This window comes from Aspergillus melleus (assembly GCF_016097325.1).
Source record: "Aspergillus melleus strain CBS 546.65 chromosome Unknown contig8, whole genome shotgun sequence".
Classification (NCBI taxonomy): Eukaryota; Fungi; Ascomycota; class Eurotiomycetes; order Eurotiales; family Aspergillaceae; genus Aspergillus; species Aspergillus melleus.
In genome coordinates, this window is record NW_025763377.1 from 1,730,784 (window position 1) to 1,751,788 (window position 21,005).

A 21,005-nucleotide genomic window follows, 5' to 3' on the forward strand; every position below is an offset into this window, starting at 1 on the left:
AAGAAATTAAGCTGCAATGGAAAGAACGCCATTCATCTCTAGAAGAGTACAAGCTGGCTGGGGAGGCGAAGCCACCCCTCATACCAGCTATTCACCGATTCCGCCAAAGAACCGAGGATGGCTAGTCACAGAGGAATCTCGGCCATTCACCTGTAAGTCAGAAGATTCCCAGATTGGCTGTGGTCCAATCGCAGGGAAGAATGCAGTGAATACTTACTTGCATCCTCCGGGAATGTCCATTTCATATTTGCGGGGGATTCCCTCCATCGTCAGGAATGTATATACCACATTCCAGGAATCCGCATGGCCGAATGGTGGACGACTGGTTCCCTGGATTATGCCTTCTGAATTGCCCCTGATATCCCTTTCTTCGGTGTGTACCTGCATGGATGAGAGCAAAAATGACATAGAAAAGAATAGTATTAAAACAAAATAACAGGTCTAATAATCCGGATCGGCCAATCCAACAAACAAGGCCGCAATGACTAAAAGAAATGTAGAAAGATGAATAATCTTCAACAGAATATTAATAAATGATACAAGGGGCGAAACAAGTATTTCTGCCTTTTAGCAGCCAATGCCGATAAATCAGTCTTGGATATGCACATTGGGGATCGAACATAGAATCAGTCAAGAGATCCACCAAGAAATTTTGCTGTACAAATAAAGAACGCAGAGAAGGGGCGTCGCAAGGGCGCGAAGAAGGTAATTAGGATGGTGGGAACAAGTCATGGATGCATCAATATTCATAGGCAAAGTCCTTCTACGGAAAGGTTCGGGACGGAGGGATGAATGCAGGGGTTTACTTTCTTTTGCTCAGAACCTTCGTGATCGCATGGCGGATCGTGGTTCCGGCTTTTTCGATTTCTTTCCTCGTCAAGCCGATTGTGACGCAAACCTTCAACCCCGGCGAAACAATTTGCTTCGGTTCAAAATTGTCCTGAAGAGTCTTGAGGCGAGTAATGAGGACACCATTCGCAAGGCACTGTATCAAAGACAACGTTAGCTTGTCAGGTAAATTCGCATATGATCGACCATCGCAACTTACCTCATCAACCACGTCCTGCAGCAAGAATTGCTGATCCTCAGCCGACAGTCGCTTGGCCGAAACCACCTCGGGCTTGATGACCAAGATCATAATCGGGTTCTCTGGCGCACTAATGCAATACACCCACTCACTGCGGGGGTCCAGCTGAGCCCACATGGCCTTGGTATGCTCCCGCAATTGCGAAACTGTTTCAGGGTTGGTCTGAAGAAGATTGATCGTGGCGCTGGCAGTTGTGGACAACAGGGCGGGCAGTGCGGCAGAGAAAGTGTACGCGGCGGCCGAGATTCGCTGATGGTGGACGATCTCTTCGGAGCCTGCGCAAAAGCCACCTCCTGCGACCAATGGGCCGGCCAGCGAGCCCACAATCATATCAACTTCGGCCGCGTCGACATTCTGGTGTTCGGTAATACCACGGCCGGTCCTTCCAAGGACACCGAATGACCACGACTCGTCCAGGATAAGACGGAATTTGTACTTGAGTTTCAATTCAATCTATGATTTGAATTAGCCAGTCTGTCCAATCTTCATCGAAAAGAAAGGAATTCGGTTGGGGGCGTACGATCTTAGGCAAATTAGTCATGTCGCCATACGATTCGAAGAGGCCTTCCGTGATGATAAATCGTCTCGTAAGCGGTTTCCGGGCTTGTTCCTTGGTCACCTTGGCCAGGACTCGTTCCAAATCTTCCATGTCGTTGTGTTCGTACCAGCGGACCATGCTACGCGAGATCTGGATACCCTTCCGAATGGCGAAGCTGACCCCCTTATCGGCAACAATGATATCTCCACGCTTCGAAAACGCCGGGATGACACTCGAGATGGTCGAGAAGGCCTGCGCGTAAATGATGCAAGACGCAGTGCCAAGGAACGACGCGACGTCCGCCTCAGTCTTCATGTGGACATCCTGAGTTCCGTAGAAACCGCGAGGGCCGCAGGGACCGACACCGTAGTTGCGGAGAGTCTGGATGGCTTTTTCTTTGAGAGACTCGTTCGTGTTGAAGTTGTAGAAATTGTAGGAGGCGAGGTTTGCAACGGTTCGGCCATTGCTCAATTTCGATTTGGGGCCAACGGGGCTGTCAGGGGGCACAAGAGGTTAGCTAACATCACGACAGAGTACAAGTCCAGGCAACCGGATTTCAAAATATTACCCAACAATCACAGTTCTCTTATCCACCTCCATCTGCTCCAGGGCAGTCGGCTTTGCGACAAGTGGCTCTGGGGTCCATTCATCCACGAGGTCATCGATTTCGTCCTCCGACAGCTGGACCACGCCGGGCTTGGTTGAGTACTTCGGGGCAAGCAGATATCGGACCGCGAACAAGAAGAGGAACAATTCGACGGCAGATCGGATAGGGTCATCTTGATAACTAGACTTTACATATCGCAAGAAGATTGCCGAGCCGGGCACCCGGTGAAACAAGTTTGCGAGCTCATGGAGGTACTCCGAAAGGAGCCGCTGGGTCTCCTGGATATCCATGATGGTAGGGGCGGGGATGAACGCGCTCGAGGCGCAGTAGGAAATCGCAGGCTCAGAGTGTAGAGAGGGTCAGGTAGCGTATCCAAGTATTGAGCATCTGTTGTCGTGCTGTCAAGGCCACGAAATGTGTTTCTCGAATCCAGGGAAAAAGTTAAGGGAGTCTCGACCGTCGCGGCCGCTGAGCCTCGCATTTCCCGCCCGTGATCGCGGCCCGCACGTGACCCATGGATACTCGTCAGGCAACCGTCTTTGTGCCTGCAGACCTTCGGCTTACAGAGAATCGGCTTCCTACGCAAGGCTACAGGCGATCATCCCGGTGAAATTGAAGTGAAATTCATTAAAATGATAAAAAGAGAGACGGCACAGTGGTGGCAGCATAAGGCACAAAGATGGAAATACAAGTCTAATGATCACATGGAAAGGACCGAATTGAAAGAAAGACACTCCCAAGAATACAGGTCACGGTTTATAAGTATTGAATCCATTATTTGAGGGCGACAGAAAAAGAAAGTAAAGAATCAAAGATCGTACGCGCAAAGTCAAAAGAAAGCAAGGCAAAGTAAATGTATGAGACGCCGCAACAGCAACTTCAAGGCGCTGGATACTTTATACAGCTCATGTCCATGATTCCATACCGAAAACAACCAAACAAAAATAGAAAACGAGGCGTTGCGCAGATGCCACGGTTGACCAGCATCTATGAGGTTGCAGAAGCAGAAGGAGGGATCCACGCACTTTTTCCGTTGGGCAAGCCGCTACCAGTGTAGAGACTGGTAGTGTCGTTCTTGGCTTGACCAGCGTCCAAAGGTTGTAGTAGTTGTTCCGGGAAGTCCTTCATCATCTTCTGTGAAATGATGCCCATGTTGCGAACGACAAGCGGCGCAATAAGAAGAACAAGGAACAGGACGAGCATGGCGAAGTACATGATGGCGAAGCGAACCACTCTTCTCTTGCGGAGCTTGGACTGCTTCAGGGAGTAGATAGGCGGGCGAATTTGACGACTGACGAAAAGGTTAGTATATGTTCAAACTAGTGGGGACGTGCCGCATGTTTTCTTACCTAGGGCGCAGCCAGAAGAGAATGATCGAGTGGAACTTGTCAACATAGGGGATGCAGAGGGCGGGCAACATGATGAACAGGATCAGATGGCCGAGGACGAAGTCACCGGCGAAATAACCCAGTTCTGTGATCTTACACAGGAATTCACGACCAGGCTGGGTCATCGAGTGCCAACCCATGTTGTACCATTTTCCGGTCCACCAAGCGATGTTGGACTGATCGTGCTTGAACTCACGGGTCAAGGTCAGGGCGATGATAAGCTTGTAGATGAAACGCTGAATGGCGGCCATGGCAATCATGCCCATGATGCACCGGGGCCACGACCAGTGCTCCAGGAAGAACATGACCTCGAAGATGATGAGCAGCACAATGACCGCAATGGCGTGCGCGATTGCAGCAAGAACAGCACCAAACTTCTTACAGCACATGCTGAAGATCGGACCCATACAACAGGCCATACCGAAGAATGCACCGGCAACACCAGCATTGACACCGATGGGTCCCAGGGCAACGATTCCAATACGGATAAGGGCGTTGTATGCTTGCTTGTTGTCGTCGGTGACACCCGTTCTGGAGTTGATGTAGAGGAAAGGAACAAGGGTGACCGCAACGTGGACCAGAGGCGCCACGATCTCGCTGAAGAAGATGTTGGTGATGCGGGCTCTGGGAACATCACCGGAACCCTTCTCTGAGGGGACACCGAGGAGCTTGCGCTTGTAACCCGTGATGCGAGTACGAGACAGACGACAGAAGGCAATCCACGAAGAAGCGTGGGAGCGCGAGTTACCACGGGAGAGCCAGCGGAGATAGTCACGGTAGTCAATGAAGAAGTCGTTCCAGGCAAACTGGTGAGGGTTGAACAGGAAGGGCGAGATACACAGGGCAAGTAGCGACACCCAGAACCAAATCAGAGCTGCCGACCACACGGTCGAGGTTGAGAACAGCAGCATGAGCAGAGACCGGGCGCCGGCATAGATCGACGGACCGGCGAAACGCGAGTACAGCACACCAAACGGAATACGGGCAGTGGCGAAACCACGTCCGGTACCGATGTAGCGGGCACCTCCAAAAGACAAGTTCTGGTGGACAGCGTTGGCGTAGATCTGGCAGACAAACACCTCGAACATGAAGGAGAAAGATCCAAAGTGCTTAGCCAAACGCATGGCCATACGCCACACACCTCTCTCCGTCAATTCCTGGACAGCCAAGGGAACGAACGAGATAAAGAACACGATGAAGATAGAAATGACGCAACGGTTGACCCAGTCCATGATAGGAGTAAGGTTGGCACAGAAGGTGGGACGCAGAGGATCCGTGATCGGGACGTCGGGGTTGTAGTTGCAAGTTATGGTCTCGTGTTTCAGGGCACCAAGGTTGACCAGGACAATCATGAACATCTGCACAGACAGCATGATGAACATGTTGTTAAGATGGAAACCAGGGTGAGCATAGTAGAAGGACAAGAACCGATCGAGGGGAAGTTGAGTGCCGAGGTAATAGTACTCTCTCGACAACATCTGCTCACCCATACCAGTACCAATCTTCGTGGTGAAGTTCAGAATCGAGCCAAAACCAAGATCACGACCCTTACCACACTGGAAGTACTCGCAGTGCTTGATACGTCCACCACGGGTCAGGGCCATCATACCGGCGTAGATATCTTCGTTCAGGTGAAGACCTTTCTGGGCCTTGGAGATACCACCACGGGTACACATGAAAATACCGTTCAGGAAATCAGGGTGACCATAGTGCAGTTTTCCACCAATCTGGGCAAGAGTACGGGCGAACAGAGTACCGAATGTTTGTTCCTTACTGGCAGCGACGTCACCAAGAACACCAACGCTCTCGGAGAAAATGTATTCACGGGCACCGAGGATGGCAACCGGGTTGGTGTTCACCGAGGGGATGCCGGGGGTGTAAGGCGAGACGTTGTCCGTGGTCAGTTCCTCAAACTCAGCAAGAACGCTACGAATCTTCAGGCATTCTTCGAGGTAGTTGTCCTGGTTAGCGTCAATGACCTGAATGTATTCACCACGGTAGAAGATGATCGAGTGGTTCTGGTTGTCCGATTTGCCGTCTCCAAGAATGGGGTTTCCAGAAAGCTGAATCCTGAACTTGGGCTTGCGCATTCCGTTGTCAAGAAGCTCGCAGTGACCATCAATCAAGGCCGAGTACAGGCGAGGCTCCTCGCCCTCGTTGACAGGAGGCTCTTCGTCGAGGTAGGCAATCTGCAGGTCGGGGTAGGCGCGGAGGAGGAATTCAGTGTTTTCACGCTCCTCTTTGTTGAACTTGGCATAACGCTGCATAGAAACACAGATCTTGAACTTGCGGCGAGCCATTCTTTCCAGTTCCCGTTCAAGCTTCTCGGAGTTGCCACCGAACATCTGAACAACCTCGGGGTTCTCGACACGGTACAAAAGCTTGATCGCGCGGCTGTAGTTCATGAAGCCAGAAACGGTTCGGTACAGAGTCTGCGAGCGCAGAGACGACCAGATTCGGGTACGCAGGGTATACTCAGGGGCAGCCGATTTGAAACCAATGCAGTAGAAGGGCAAGTCATCAATCTTGCTCTTGGCAACGTCCTTCTCGCTCTTTTCGTTTTCTCCGTTGAATTGGGAAGTCTCGTCAGCAAGAATCTTGGTGTCCTTGACAAAGCAGTCCCACTCGTGAGGGTGAAGCTGTTTCAGGTATTCCAGAAGCGTGACACGGGAATAAGGTTCATCCTCACGGATAATCTCACGAAGCGACAAAAGGATCTTCTCGCTGTAGTGGGGGATCAGCACGGTGAACGCCGGCATGTTGTCGACCGGAAGAGGCTCAGGCATGGGGGTCGAGAGAGACTGCGCGAAGAAGGAGATACGTCGCTCGGCTTCACTACCACGGGGGAAAAACTCGGTCTTGAACGACTGATCTTCCTGGGAAACGAAGAAGGTCGGCGCACGCAGGGTACGCTTGCCCTCCTGCTCGGATGGAACCTGGTGGTATAGCAACTTCTGGACATGGTCGATGGCGAGCAGATGCTCTCGGTACATGGAGATGATAATGGCATTCCACACCTGAGAGATCAGCACCTTGGGCTTGTACTTGATTTCCATATCCGTAGTCGCGAGGACCTTGGAGTAGATACGCTTCGGGAGACGCGAGAAGATGTTTCTCCAGGGGGACCAAATAGACACACCCAGGTAGAACGATCTAGCCACGGAGAACACGGTGTTACAGATAATGTACCACAAATAACTATCCAGGAAGAACAAGGTCAAATCCATGAAGAACATGAGACCAAGCAGGATCTGAGGCTGGGCGTGGCACAGGTCGTTGGGGATGTACTTGACACCCGCACACTGTCTGAGTTTCATCGGGGACAGAATGCGAATGGGATCCTTGAAAGACAGCGTCAAGAAGAAGTACGATTCCGCGAGCTTGGCTCCGAAAACGCAAACCCAGAGACCGTAGGACATCCACATATCGTTTCCGGTCAAACGCGGGAAACTCGCCGTGAAAGTCTGACTGGCAACGTATTGGCGGCCGTGTTTCTTCAGGTAGCTACCAAACAGACCACCGAGCGGCATGACGGCAAAGAAGAAGAACGTAGCGAGCGCGATGAAGAAGTGAACAATACCAATCACGAGAGGGATGGTCTTGTTGTCCACGTTCTTGGAAAATCCGAAGACGAACACACCAGGAGCCAGGTTGATGATGAAAACCAGGAGCAAGAACATCAAACGCTTGGTTAGATGCTGAGCACCGGCCCATAGTCGAGGAACGTACATCCACTCCATGATGGTAGCGAAAATCTGAATGAACGCACACAGCGCACCACCAAAACCAACCGAAGACCAGTAGTAGGCACCGGGAGGCTTGTTGTTCAGCTGCTGCTGGTAGTTGTGGGTGTAGAGAGTGGGGGCGTTGTAGGCAGTGAAAAACCAGAAGGAACCCAAATGGATGACCCAGATACGGTTGAAGTTGGTGACCATATGGAACCAGGAACGGGTTTCCTTGTACGTCTTGAAAAAGGCCTTCTTCCAGTTGACATCCTTCAGCTTGAGCCATCTCTCGGCGGGCGGGACATCGACCAGTCGCGTCTTGTCCTCAAAGCCAATACGCTCAATACCCTCGGGGTACCAGAAGAGCTGGTTCATGTCATCGTATCCGATGATCTGGTTGTGGTCACGTTCACGCTTGACATACTTGCCATCGACAATTTCGTATCCCTGGTCACGGCAGTACTGGTAGAGGGGCGTGATGATGTCGTTCAGGTAGGTGCCCTCTTCGACGGGTTCGACTCGGTTCTGGCACTCGGGGGAGGTGTAGTAGTCGTCGGCGCACTTGAAGATGAAGCAGAGACACTCGGGCAGGTAGCGGACTTGGTTGGCCTCGCCCCAGCAGCACAAGTACAAGGCAAGCTGACGCACTCGGTCATGCTGAGACATCCGGTTCATTCTCGTCTTCCATCTGTACTCAGCAGCCTCGAGACTGTTATCACCCTGCAGTGCTTCCAGGGTCTCGTCAACGTTTTCGGGGTTCTGTTCCGCCGCCTTTTGGGCTGCTTTGCGGGCTTTCCGGGTCTTCCGGTCGCCCTTTCCCAGCTTCATGTTCGCAAACCCTACGGCATCGTCGAGATCCAGATGGGCCGCAAAGTACCAACGACGATAGTTGGCGTTATCGCCACCGATGTAGTCCGCGTGGAGCGAGAGGAGGGCTTGGTTGGGCGTCATACGGGAAGCACGCGAATCCAGCTGGGTCATGAGGTGGTCGTACATGTTGCGCATGCTGTCCCTCTGGAAACCGAACTTGTTGACCAAGTCAATGAAGATATCTTCGATTTCCTCCTTGGAAACGGGGATTTGAGCGTCCGAGGCCCAGGCGGGATAGGGCTCGCGCGACCGCTGACCGGCAGGCAAAGCGTTCCCGTAGTCCATTCCGTATACCGGGGTCGAGGCTCCGGACGATCGATTACCGCCATAGGAGATTTGGGACGAGGGGGGGCGATAGCCGCCATAGCCACGACCGTACTGGCTGTCGGCATAACTGTTGTAGCGTTCGTCACCACGGCCATAGTAGTCCATGTCTGCCGCACGCGCGGTCTCCGACCTCATGGTGAAGTCGCTGAAGGTTTCCGAGTCCTCCTCCGAATCACCTCTCTGTCGCCCTCTAGCCCCTTGGCCGGCGTTGTCGTAGTACTGGTCTCCGTAGTAGTCGTCGTGGTGACCAGCATCGTAGTATCCGCCTTCTTGATGGTACGCACCGGAATCCGCACCGTAGTAACCACTGTCCATCGTCAATCACACGATTCGCCTTGCACATTCACCCGAGATAACACATACCCTCTATCATAGTAGCCGTCACCGTAGTCATTATGGTCATAATAAGCCTGGCCATGCTCGTCCTGATAGTACGAGTCGCCATGGCCCTGATGGCCGTAGCCATCATCATAGTGGCCTCCTCCTGGATGGCCCGACATGTTTGCGAGCCGATATTACCGAAGCGATTAAGGGTCTCTAAGAAGGGTCGGTCGGTCGAGGTTAGCGTTCGTGGATATGACCAGGCATTCCAGGAAAGGAGGGTGCATCGCAAGGTTGCCACATACAAGAATAACAACCCATGAAAGAAAAAATCGAATGAACGAGCTTACAAGCTAATGACACATAAACCGGAAACAGGCCTGATGCAGTGGTCGGATGGAACAAAGTTTCAAGATCGACGCGTCGTAAACCACCTCAAGCCAGCCTTTTTCGAGCGGGACCAGTTCCAGACTGTTAAAGGGTGTGTAGACGTTGGAGTCGACCGGGATGATCGGTTTCGAGGGTTCGAATCGGTGACAAACACCGAAGCGGTTGATTTCTTTCAGAAACGAATGGAAGGGGGGGAAAGCCGAAGCGATGCGGCACAAGAGAATGATAAATGCAAGTATGGAAAAGAGAACCACCCGGCTGTCTCAGCCAAGAGCGACCTGCCTCTTCTTTCCTCAAACGAAAGCAAGAAAGAAGGAAAGGAGATCGACCAAAGGTGACAGGAACAGCTTCCCTTGGGGTGGAAGGAAGGGAAAAACAATAAAAAGAGTGAACGGGGACCCAAAAGTCAGGTCAAAAGGAAGTGAAGCCGAACAGAAAAGACAAAAAAAAAAGGAAAAAAGACAAACGATGGGCGTAGTAGGGGGAGGAGGAGAAGATGGCTTGAGTTGGACTGGCCACTATCCGTGAAAAAGGAATCGATTGTCCACCCAGCAGGGAAAATACTGGCCACTACCGGGGGGGGGAGGGTGGGATGGGGGGGGCTGTGGTTATTTTGGGATCTGGATCTGCTAATTTACTGCGCGACTGTGGTAAGCCGGTGGTTATGGTGCAGGTATGGTAAACAATTATCCTACCCTAGCGTTACCCGCCACTGAGACAATCGAGGTTCCGTGGATGACAGAGGATCTGTACACTGTATGTACATACGTGTACACTACTGTAAAGTACTGAGGCAGCCACCCCTTATTCTACTGCGGGTGCCCTGAATCCCACCTTTGCGATTGGGCCATAAGTGAAAGTGGCTTGGGGCGACAACCCGTACGGAGTTAGTAGGTACCTACCGAGTCTTACGAATGGACATGCGTAAATGCGCTGTTCGCAGCCCCTCAGTTTTCTGCCAACCAGAAAACAGGTTGATATCCTGTTATCTGCCTACACTACGGAGTACTCTGTGTAGGACTGTAGGTACTGTCTACTCCGCCAGGAGATTAACTCTCCAATCCACTCAATTGCGTACTGCATACACCGTCGAAACTGCTTGCTGCAGGTGTCCTTCGGGAAAAGGTCACATAAATTGTCTTGCTTTCCACTGTCTGTCAGCCTGAAATCTTAGGCTGCGTGTTGGTTCTCGGCTGGCCATGGAACTCCAGAACGGCCCCTGAAACCAGACCCACCTCCAGCCTCTTGAGCATCAAATTACGGGTACGGTACGTGGACCACAGGTATCGCTGGGTACCGCCGCCCGTAACTTACCGCTGAATAAGGTGCGTTGTTTACATTATTGTTTTGGCCTGGTATGCAGGGATGGTGTCTTCATACCAGGCCTACGATCTTCGGGATTTCCCCCTCCGTATGTTCTACTGAGTGGTGGCGACTTTACGAATGCGTTGCTATGCCGTCGTCGACCATCGGGGAGATTGTTTATTGTGAGTGTTATTCTCTGGCTCAGCGGTCGGTTCCTGAGCGAGCCAGCATGTTCGAAGGAATGGGTCAGAGTACTCGGTGTACTGTGTAGGTTAGGTAGATGGATTCTGATCCCCTCCCGATTAAACTTTTACACTCGATATGTATTATTCAAGGGAATCCGATAGAAAGAAGAGAGAGAGAGAAAAAAAAAATTACTATCAACGTTCAGGCCTCTGCCAGTACAACTGTGGAACCGACTTTAAATAACTGCACTTTGCCACCGCGAGACTTGAGATTCATACAGCTCGGTGGAGGGAACCACGGAACGACGTGATTTGCAGTCTTGGCTGCCAATCACGCTGCGTCCTTTGTTGCTCTTTGCATGCGGCAGATTTAGTTAAAGCAATCCAGGAACAAGCTCTCAAGTCCACAGTCATGCTGAAGCGGTAGGATGGCGCAGGCAATGAGATGCATTGTACGGAGTACTTCGTATAGAACTGTACTTGACCTTTTCTTGATATAAATAGTCAGTTGATATCAAACTGGCCTGCTTGTGCACGCTGCGCGCTCCTGGGCCTTGCACAACATCTAGGCTATTTGAGTCGTTAACTATCAGGACTCGAGGTCTGCCGGGGCGTAGCTCTCTGCAGGACATGGAGTCATGTACACAGTAGTATGTACTCCGGTGTACTCGACCTTCGAACATACTGAACAAAAGATCTTCTTCTACCCTGCATGAATTACACAGCATAGAACAACAGAGCAGGTGTTGCTTTTGTCGTTCTCTGTACGTCATCGGCCTCAGTACCAATCCACGATGCAGCCATCTCCAACCAGATCCAGATGCCATCTAGTCTTCCTGCACTGCCTATACGGTTTTAAAGTTGACGGCAGGGAGATACACATCCAACGGCTGCACCGAACTAGCGTTGCACAAAAACATCATGATTTCCACGAAAGTTTTGTCCAACCTACAGATAGTGATACTGATACCTAGAGTAACCCACCAAAGGTACCTGTACACTTACAGTAATTATCGTCATCAGACCATTAAGGCTTAAGGGAAGTGACACCCCACCGTCATCGACTTTCGGCCTTGGTTAAGGCTTTTTTACATTATTATTGTCTAACTCTTACGGCCCGGCCGTCCTCCGTCCTCCTAGTTCCCTTCTCCCGCCAGCATTCTATGATTCTAGTCGGTTTCAACGTGACGATCGTCAAGAAAGGTATGCCGCATCGAGGCAAGTTCGAATCTGGCACCCTTGGCTCGATAAGCAAAGCTGGGTCAAATTAATTCACAATTCACCACAGTAAGACCTGTGGCGTAGGGAGGTACTAGTACTACTCCCTCCGTAAAGGAAGACTAAAGCATCGGCGTAAGAATGAATACTTGGTTGGCGTTCTGGCGGTACCGTTTCGTCCCCACATCGTCTGGGTCGATTACGCGACCCATTTATTAGTTAGTTACCTACACCGTAGTACCTACCCAGTCTTACGGAGAATCGAGCATAGGCCCAGAGATACGTGCCTTGAGAAGATTCCAGAGTAAGGATATTTAAAGTATGGACAGACTCCGTAAAAAGTCCGGAGGCCTGACTATTGAATCGCGAAAATGCACTATACAATCCCGATTTCTAAGTTAAGCCTCGCAGTCTCGCCAGGGGAAGGACAGACTACAGACTACAGAATAATACCCCTTCGTGGTTTCCAAAAATAAATAACCAGATCGCGAGAATCGCTGCTTAGAAAGCATGGAGTTGACCATCCATGGAACTTGTAACCCACCGCACCAGACCTGGGCGATCAAGAGTCTTTCTTTGTTTTCCGGTGTCTTTGTCTAGGAACGAGGATATCACGTCAACAAACCTGTTCATACTGTGTACACCAGGTACGGAGTATGACGGCCGATGACAGTTGGCCCTCGGACTGGGCGGGATGGCTAGGGAGAGGTGATAATTGATAATGCACGGTAGTGGATGGGGGAGGGCGCGGAGATGGCGGATTTTCGAAACGCCTCTTTTGCCCTTGCAGCTCTCCCGACTATTTCACCAATAAATGGACTGGAGATGATAACCTTTGTTCCGGGCGTATTACTGATGCATGGACTGTTTTGTTGGTCGCACTGGGTCCTTGTAAAAAAAAAAAAAAGAAGAAAGAAGAAGAAAAAGTCAACGGTGAAAAGTCAGAAAGTAAGCATAAAATTACCACAGAGGATAGAGTAACAGCACCACACCATCAGATCGTAATACATTGAATTAATGAATTGATTAGCCAGTTTCACCTCCCAAAGATGGACCAATCCGTAAACAGATGGTATCCTGCAGTGGGCCCCTGCTAATGTGCCTGCTGCCCAATCGGAAGTGTGCAGGCAGGGAGAGCCAACGGGTGGCAAGTCCATTGTTGCCAGTGGTTGAGTGAAATGACAAGGTCCAGCCTGGTCCAAAAAAGGTTCAGGGGGGTTTCAGGTTTCATCTTCCCTGCAGGCTGGCTGACCCCCTTCAGATTTTACAATTGAAATAATTAAATTGATCGGTAATCATATAATTTTATTATAAATCCGGCTACCAGTGGACGGGGGACAGTGTACTCCGTCCAGTCTCAGGGATGGAAGCCGGGGCGGAAGTGCAATTTCCATCCACGAGGAAAGACACCGGAGTAGACTCAGGCCTCAGGCACTCACTGTGTCCACAGTCTGCATAAGTAGCATATCACATTAATTATGTCCATACCGAGTGATCACATGCATGGTCGACTCCCTACTCAGTGTACACAACTCCGTGTGGCCTCCTATTTTTGGCCGGCATTCTCTCAACTGAGACCTCTCACTTCTGTTATGCTGGAATTTGATCAAGACGCCTAACTCTGACGGCGTGTCGTGAGTGCAACATGGCTGTCCCAAGGGTTTCGTCATGTCGAACCGTGGTCCACTGACGCATCTGGAAAGATCGTCATGTTGGACGATGTTTTAGCGATCAACCCCATTCACAAAATTGAAAACGCTGTGTACGTCGTACGTACTCAGTACTTCGCCACAGCCACCGACGTTGATATGCACATGTTGCAGAAGCTTGAGATCGACATTCTTCGGGAAGACAATCTGGGATGCAGGCTTCATAATCATTGCACAGACACCTGCTGCATGCAGCGACCGACTGCTCCTGCACCCGAGCGCCTCAGTCGGGCTTATCTCATGAGCGAAGCCTGATACGCAGGTACATCCACATGTGTACGACGCATCGTACTTCGAGTCTTCGAACCTCGAGTTCGATCAAGGTTGACAAAGAACCGGCTCAATTCTGTATTCGGCGAGTGGTCCACTCGATTTACTCGAACGAGTAATGAGGCACGGAATCCCTGATCCCCGATCGCATGATAACAGCAATGATGTTCCAGAGCTTCACCCCGACTCGGTTGGCTCAGGATTGACAAGTCCTGACTACACTACGACGATGATGTGATCGGGGCCACGGACAAAGCATGACTAGACTTCGCTTCAGGTTTCCTGTCTATATATATCACCAGTTAAGCTTTTCTGATCGTTAAGCTCAAGGGCCTCTCCTGGCTTATTTTCCGTGTGGACCTGGATTGCGCGTTCCTGAGACTTCTGATATCAGCGTGTCCCTTCGTGGGACGTCTCGCGGCTCAGTAGCAAATGACAGCCGGGGAAAACGAACATCGTTGAATATCATCGGCGATCAAATCACGGGAGGCAGTCGATGACCGTGGGGATCATCCCGCTCAGGTCCTCTCCGGGGCCCAACAGGACGGCTGAGCATGGCCTCTGCCCGCATTTCCATCAATCCCTGGACCCTGACCAGCCGCTTCTCACCGACTGAGTATGGGGGAGGACGAAGATTAAAATCCTGGTGATTGGACCTTTTGTTCGAGGGCACTTCCTGTCACTTTTGCTGTTCTTTCTGCCTCTCACTTTTTCCAGGCTATCAGCCGTAGTCATTCATTCATTCATTTGCTATAATTTCACTCCTTTTTGGTATCATTCTAGTCATTCATTGTTTCTTTTCGAGTTTTATTCAATCGCACATTCATTTCCCCTGAACGGGCAGGCTCGTAATACGGCTGTGGATTGATATCCCCAATCTATCGGTTGACTGCATCAACTCTATACTTATATTCACCATGAGGCTTTCCAGCATCGTCGCGGGTGCCGCATTCTTCGCCAGCAGCGTTCTGGCTAGTGATCTGGACCCGATCATTATCAAGGTACCTCGTGCTCATTACCCAACCCAAGAGTGCCTTCTTGCTGACACTGCTGGCTCCCAGGGTTCTAAATTCTTCTACAAGAGCAATGACACTCAATTGTAAGTGGAGTCTGGCTCGACCGTCTACGTCGAGTGTTGTGCTAATGGATTCATAGTTACATTCGTGGTGTCGCCTATCAGCGTATGTTGCAGCTCGTTCAGTATCATGACGAAGATGACATGAACTAACCCCTCATAGAGGAATACTCTGGCCCCAAGTCTTCCAGCAACAACTTCAAGGACCCGTTGGCCGACGTCGACAGCTGCAAGCGCGACATCCCTTATATCTCGAAACTCAATGCCAACACCATCCGTGTCTACGCCATCGACCCCAAGTCCGACCACTCTGAGTGCATGAACCTCCTCAGCGAACATGGCATCTATGTCATTGCGGATCTCTCCTCGCCTAGTGAATCTATCGTCCGCAATGAACCCAAATGGGACAACGATCTGTACAACCGATATGTCAGCGTTGTTGACGAGTTGTCTCAGTACAGCAACGTTATCGGGTTCTTCGCCGGAAACGAGGTTTCTAACACCAAGAAGACCACAGATGCCAGTGCCTATGTGAAGGCTGCTGTCCGTGACATCAAGCAATATATCAAGGCCAAGAAGTACCGTCCCATGGGTGTCGGATATGCCACGAATGATGACTCAGGTATCCGTGAGGACATGGCCAACTACTTTAACTGCGCTGAGTCGGACGAGAGCATCGACTTCTGGGGCTACAACGTCTACTCCTGGTGTGGAGACTCGAACTACGAGAAGTCCGGATACAAGAGCAGGACCGAGGAGTTCAAGGACTACTCGGTCCCTGTGTTCTTCGCTGAATACGGCTGTAACGACGTGACGCCTCGCAAGTTCACCGAGGTCGAGGCTCTGTATGGCGACAAGATGGCCGATGTCTGGTCCGGCGGAATCGTGTACATGTACTTCCAGGAAGAGAACAACTATGGTAAGTCACTTGCCAACCACTACCCCCTGCCTCCTCTCCGTCCCTCTCTAACATGGTCATACAGGTCTGGTTTCCGTCGACGGCGACAAGGTCAAGACTCGCGCCGACTACAGCTACCTCTCCAAGCAGCTCGCCAGCGCCACTCCCACCGGCACCAAGAAGAATGACTACTCGCCATCCAACACAGCTCTCCAATCATGCCCCACGGTCGGCGACTCCTGGCTCGCCAAATCCAGCCCTCTCCCGCCTTCCCCGAACCAGAACCTCTGCTCCTGCATGGAGGAGAGCCTCACCTGCAAGCTAAAGGACGACGTGTCCGGCAAGCAGCTGGACAAGCTCTTCGGCACGGTCTGCGGCTACAAGGTGTGCGACGGCGTGCAGGGCAACGCGACGACTGGCAAATTCGGCGCCTACAGCGTCTGCACCCCCGAGCAGCAGCTCTCCTACGCCATGGACCTCTACTACCAGCAGCAGTCGAAGAAGGGCAACGAGCAGAACGCCTGCGACTTTGACGGCGCCGCCACGACTCAGACTTCCAGCAGCCCTAGCGGCACTTGCTCCGCGCTGATCGACCAGGCTGGTACGGCGGGTACGGGCTCGGTCACTTCCTCGCCGACTGGTACTGCTGACGCCATGGCTGCAAGTGACTCGGCTGGGGCGTCTGGTTCTGAGGGCGCTGCGTTCGTGGTTGCTCCTGGAAGCGTGAAGGTTGGCTTTGTCCATGTGGGTGCTTATGTGGTGACGGCTATGGTGGCCGGAGCTGGTATGATTCTTTTGTAGAGTGAACTTCTCTTTACTTGGATCGTGCTGTTTCTTGGACTAGTCACTAGGCCCGAGTCTTTCACTGTTATCTTGACATGTCATCTATGTATGGGTTTCTTGTATTTTCTATTTTCTTTTCCGAGTGGGTATATACCTGCGTAATATATTATATTCATGTCTATAGACAGTATATATCTATATCTATATCTATATCTATATCTATATCTATATCTATATCTATATCTATATAAAGATATGCTCATGTAATGTATTAAATCTGACCCGTAGGAATGCCTGGAATCTTGGATGCCTAAGGTTGCCACATGCAACAACCGATGGATGAATAGTGAGTACCTAGTTCTGACTTCTCAAACAACCATCTATATACCCAATTCCATTTCCCATGGATGGAAGCCATTCCATTGAACCATCTCTACAGCATCCTTCCATTTGTACATCACTAGACTATAACTCTCTCATAAGTTACAACTGCAACCTCAAAGTAAAAAATATATATACTGTTGCTGGTTGAAAACGGATCTATACTTTGGTGAACCTTGGGAGGGAAATGGAGTCAGGTGACTCCAGTTGGCAGGTCTCGCTCATCATTACCCTGACCCAAACAACCCCCACCTTTGCTTCGAACGCATGAATCTTCCCTCTTTGCTCCCTACCAAGCAAGTATGGCCGGTACAACTGTAAGTGACTATTGCCTGTTCTTAGATCCATGCCATCTAGATCTAACCAGAAAACCCATCCCGTTTAGATCCCTGAAGAAGAACAAGTCCCTGAGGGATGGACCACGGACCCCAAGCTCCTAGAGCAGAACCTGGAAGGAGAGGAGGGACTGTGGGTAAATCGCTGCGGTCTTGAAAACCCCGTCACGCTCTTGCACAGCACGCCCGAATCGGGAAATGTCGAGGCGTTGATCACGGCTGGAGGCCGGTATTACTTCATGGAGTATTTGGGATACTCGATTTTCGAGATCCTCAGACCGAAATCACTACATGGGATTCTGCGAACAATGCGTGATGGTAGGGAGAGGTTCATGTCTCTCAGGAAAGTGGAGGAGGTAGAGCCGGTGGAAACTGAGGAAGAACTGAGAGAGAATCAAGAGAGATGTAAGGAATCTTTGGCTGAGGAGGAAAGGCTAGTGGCCCGATTAAAGGCTGGGTTTTGGGACTGGGAGCCCCATGAGCCGGATTAGCTGAAGGGAAGTGAAGTCCCAGAAGGGTGAAAGTAGCTCGTGGGTGTTGGGAAGAATGGAAACCGTGGCACGATGCTTAGAAAGTCTTAAATTAATATCTATCAGGCAGCGGATGCACTGGGTTTTATCGTCCTAGACTTTACTCGACCCGTGCCATCGGTGTTATCTAGGCAGTCAGTGAATCTGTAGCTCACTACTTCGTCTGCGGTGGCACGTCCACAATGCGATAATCTACCTCAACGTTTCTGCTGAGTATGGTGTGGGAGGTGGAAGAAACAAATTGATTGAACCCGAAATCCATAGAGGGGAAGGCCTATCTACATGCTATAGTAAACAGGGAAGGAATGTAACTCCACTCCAGCCCAGTGGTAGAGAATAAGATAAAAATAGCCAGAGAGAGATATGAGAAACATAAACCGCGTGAGATGTCTCCGATTGATTGCATCAAATTCGTACCCAACATCCAAAATCCCAAATGAGTGAAAAGAGACAGGCATATCGCTTAAGCGCAGTCGCATCATCAAAAGAACGCTCAAAATGTCGGCTAGATAGGCCAATAGTTAGATAAATACACAGGGACCAAAATTCCCCAACTCGGTTCGTCTATGAAGTTCACCAAGAACCGAGCCGTCGTCTCCTTCTCTTGTCCAATTCAATGAAGCACGTTGACTTCCTGCAGAACCATCGTCACATTATCCACAGGTGCTCTGGAAAATCCCATTCCACTTTGGGGCGCCGGTTGCTTCTTGGGCGACACATTTCTTGGCTTGGGCTTGATCTGCTGCAGAAGTCCCTTGCACTTGCCACAGGTCGATTTGGCCGGGTCGATGCTCTTCGAATGCCGCCCGTAACTCTGCCCGCAATCCACGCAGCACCATACATACTTGTAGTCGATCTTGTAGCTGTGTTTGGTCGTGACCTCAACCCGGCCGCCGTAGACAGGGTGGTCCTTCAGCGCCTCCTTGCACTTTTGGCCCCATAGCTTAAAGCTCGTTCCGTGGGGGTTGTTGGTGACGTGGGAGATCATGTAGTTGGCCAGATGGCAGTACTCGTGAGCCAGAGTATTGATCAGACGGTCCTCGTTGTCGATGATCCGTGCTGCCAACTCAATACCAGCGAACTGCTTCTGTGACGCGACAGACTGACCCTCCCGAGGAGGCGACATCGACCTTTCTCGTCTCCAGCTAGCCCGACCAGCGGTGGTCTGAAGAGTCTTATTCCATGTGATCCGGACACCTCCTGTCTCTGCAGCCATCTGTTGAATCTTGCCACCAGTGACAACGTCATCCAGAGTTTTGAAGAATTCTTCCGCGACATCAGCTTTCTTGTTGTCAAAGGATCTCCTGCGCGCTATGGCGGCCTTCTTCTGCTCCGTCTCCGCTTTCTTCAAGGCTGTCTTGCTGGGAGTCTTAGGCACTACCTTGATCGCCCCGCGACGTCGGAGCATGCTGTCCGGATCGATCTCGTTGTCTGATTCCTCGAACTCCTGTAGCAACCGGTCTACCTTTTTGTGAGGGGAGGGTTTGTCGAACCAGTCATTGGTGACCTCCGGGTCCCACAAAGCGTCAACGCTCTCTCGGTATGGGGTTGGCGGGATGAAGTTCTTTCCCTTTCTTGGTGATCGAAGGAGATTCTTGGTAGCGGTTCTAGGCGGCGATAGAGAAATAACTTCGGGTTCTGGTGTTGACGAAAATGCTCCAGAATCCTCCACGAAGCTAGCACGGCGTTAGTTCCCATATAAATCCTAATTGGAAGAAGAAAACGGAGAGTTTATGGCTGAGACCTACCCAAATAGCTCCTGCTGAAGCTGTGCAGAAGGGTCATTGTCCTCTAAACTCAGATGGTGCATCTTTTCAGAGAAATTCACGTCGTTCTGAGACAGCTCTTCAAGCTCTTCACCTTCCCGTTGCGACTGTCTTTCCAGTTTCCATTCACTCTTGCGTTCGGGTGACGGTGGTAATGTGATTGCGGCTGGTAGAGATGGTTCCAAGCGAAGATCGTCTGTGTGTTGAAGGGCCTTCAGAAGCTCAGCTTCTGGGTTAGGTCGTCTACCTCTCATCAGTTTCCGCTTAGGTTTATAAGAGGGAACCTCTTGGACACGCTCCTCCGCCGTCTCGTTGTCGGATGTTTCATGGTAGCTGGGCTCTTCGTTGTCGCTAACAATGAACTCATCCAAGGAATCAGAATCATTGTCTTCATTATCGTCGTCCTCAGATCGACGTTCAGGCTGGCGATACTGGGAGAATAGCCGATTATTGCTATTCCGAGCCGGTGTCTGTCGCGCGTTTCTCACGGGGGACCGCCTGGTTGATGCGTCGGACGGGTTCCTGGAAATGGTAGATGGCGTATTAGAGTCTTCCTCCGCCAGCTCCACTTCCACGGGATCATTTTCCTTGTCATAGTTATAGAGTTCCGACTTCCGAGACGTCCTGTGCCGCGACTGCTGGGACGGCCTGCGCAGCAACGAATTGACTCGTGCCAGGTCCAATGCACCATCCTTGTTCGCCTTGTTCACGCCGGAAGAGCTCCTAGACGCATCGTCATCCCGATCACTAGCGCCATCGGCGTCGGAGAAGATATCAAAGATACCGCTGGAGACTGTTCCCGTTCTTTGATGACGCCCCATTCGTTGTGTCTGGCCCTCCGTGGTTCTAGAAAACTTGCTCTTGGACCTCCATTGTGTATCTTCGCGGTCCTCAGAGTCTGACGTGTGCACCGTGTCTCGGAATTTGCTTTGAAGAACGCCCCGTTGTCCTAAGTGCCGGACGGGCTTTTTGTTCGGTCGAGTGTCGTCGCCGCCTTTGGGTTTCGTTGTGTTGAGTCTTGCCATGGCAGGTTCTTCCTGAGTAGGTCTTTGTCTGCTGCAGTTCGTGCGGCTAGTCTTTGCTGCGCCTTTCTTGCCTCACGCAAGGAGAAAGCGGTGATTCTTCGCCGTAAGAGGTTATTCGATCGTTGGATGTATGCTGTCAATAGAATCTGCGATAAACATGTACAAAAATCACCGATTCCAGGGCGTCGAGCCGGTAGTGTTGATGGGGTACGGGGACGAAGAGACGTTGGCCGGGCAACGCTGGTCGGCTAGGGCGCTAAGCATACTTTGTT

The 21,005-nt window shown here is 51.1% G+C and overlaps 6 protein-coding genes across 6 annotated transcripts; 2 read left to right on the forward strand and 4 right to left on the reverse strand.

Moving 5' to 3' along the window:
- Nucleotides 1-802: 802 nt before the first annotated feature.
- Nucleotides 803-1,417, reverse strand: LCB1_1 (serine palmitoyltransferase component; the record flags this gene model as incomplete). The annotated part of the gene is made up of 2 exons (XM_046094390.1): nt 803-1,336; nt 1,412-1,417. 2 exons carry the CDS (start codon nt 1,415-1,417, stop codon nt 803-805), a joined length of 540 nt encoding a protein of 179 aa, XP_045950369.1.
- A 113-nt stretch (nt 1,418-1,530) lies between these two features.
- LCB1_2 (serine palmitoyltransferase component) lies at nt 1,531-2,522 on the reverse strand (the record flags this gene model as incomplete). Its single annotated transcript, XM_046094391.1, has 3 exons — nt 1,531-1,540; nt 1,639-2,118; nt 2,194-2,522. The coding sequence occupies 3 exons, from the start codon at nt 2,520-2,522 to the stop codon at nt 1,531-1,533; spliced, it is 819 nt and encodes a 272-aa protein (XP_045950370.1).
- A 309-nt stretch (nt 2,523-2,831) lies between these two features.
- GSL2 (1,3-beta-glucan synthase) lies at nt 2,832-9,724 on the reverse strand. Its single transcript, XM_046094392.1, has 4 exons — nt 9,169-9,724; nt 8,906-9,079; nt 3,582-8,849; nt 2,832-3,523 (listed from the first exon to the last, which is right to left on the reverse strand). Exons 2-4 carry the CDS (start codon nt 9,040-9,042, stop codon nt 3,220-3,222), a joined length of 5,709 nt encoding a protein of 1,902 aa, XP_045950371.1. The 5' UTR covers nt 9,043-9,079; nt 9,169-9,724; the 3' UTR covers nt 2,832-3,219.
- A 5,133-nt stretch (nt 9,725-14,857) lies between these two features.
- On the forward strand, nt 14,858-16,714 carry LDX57_012643 (glycoside hydrolase family 72 protein; the record flags this gene model as incomplete). The annotated part of the gene is made up of 5 exons (XM_046094393.1): nt 14,858-14,941; nt 15,002-15,039; nt 15,096-15,121; nt 15,179-15,934; nt 15,999-16,714. 5 exons carry the CDS (start codon nt 14,858-14,860, stop codon nt 16,712-16,714), a joined length of 1,620 nt encoding a protein of 539 aa, XP_045950372.1.
- Nucleotides 16,715-17,379: 665 nt separating this feature from the next.
- Nucleotides 17,380-17,903, forward strand: LDX57_012644 (uncharacterized protein; the record flags this gene model as incomplete). Its single annotated transcript, XM_046094394.1, has 2 exons — nt 17,380-17,394; nt 17,463-17,903. 2 exons carry the CDS (start codon nt 17,380-17,382, stop codon nt 17,901-17,903), a joined length of 456 nt encoding a protein of 151 aa, XP_045950373.1.
- Nucleotides 17,904-18,555: 652 nt separating this feature from the next.
- LDX57_012645 (SprT family zinc-dependent metalloprotease) lies at nt 18,556-20,733 on the reverse strand (the record flags this gene model as incomplete). Its single annotated transcript, XM_046094395.1, has 2 exons — nt 18,556-19,618; nt 19,691-20,733. The coding sequence occupies 2 exons, from the start codon at nt 20,731-20,733 to the stop codon at nt 18,556-18,558; spliced, it is 2,106 nt and encodes a 701-aa protein (XP_045950374.1).
- Nucleotides 20,734-21,005: the final 272 nt, after the last annotated feature.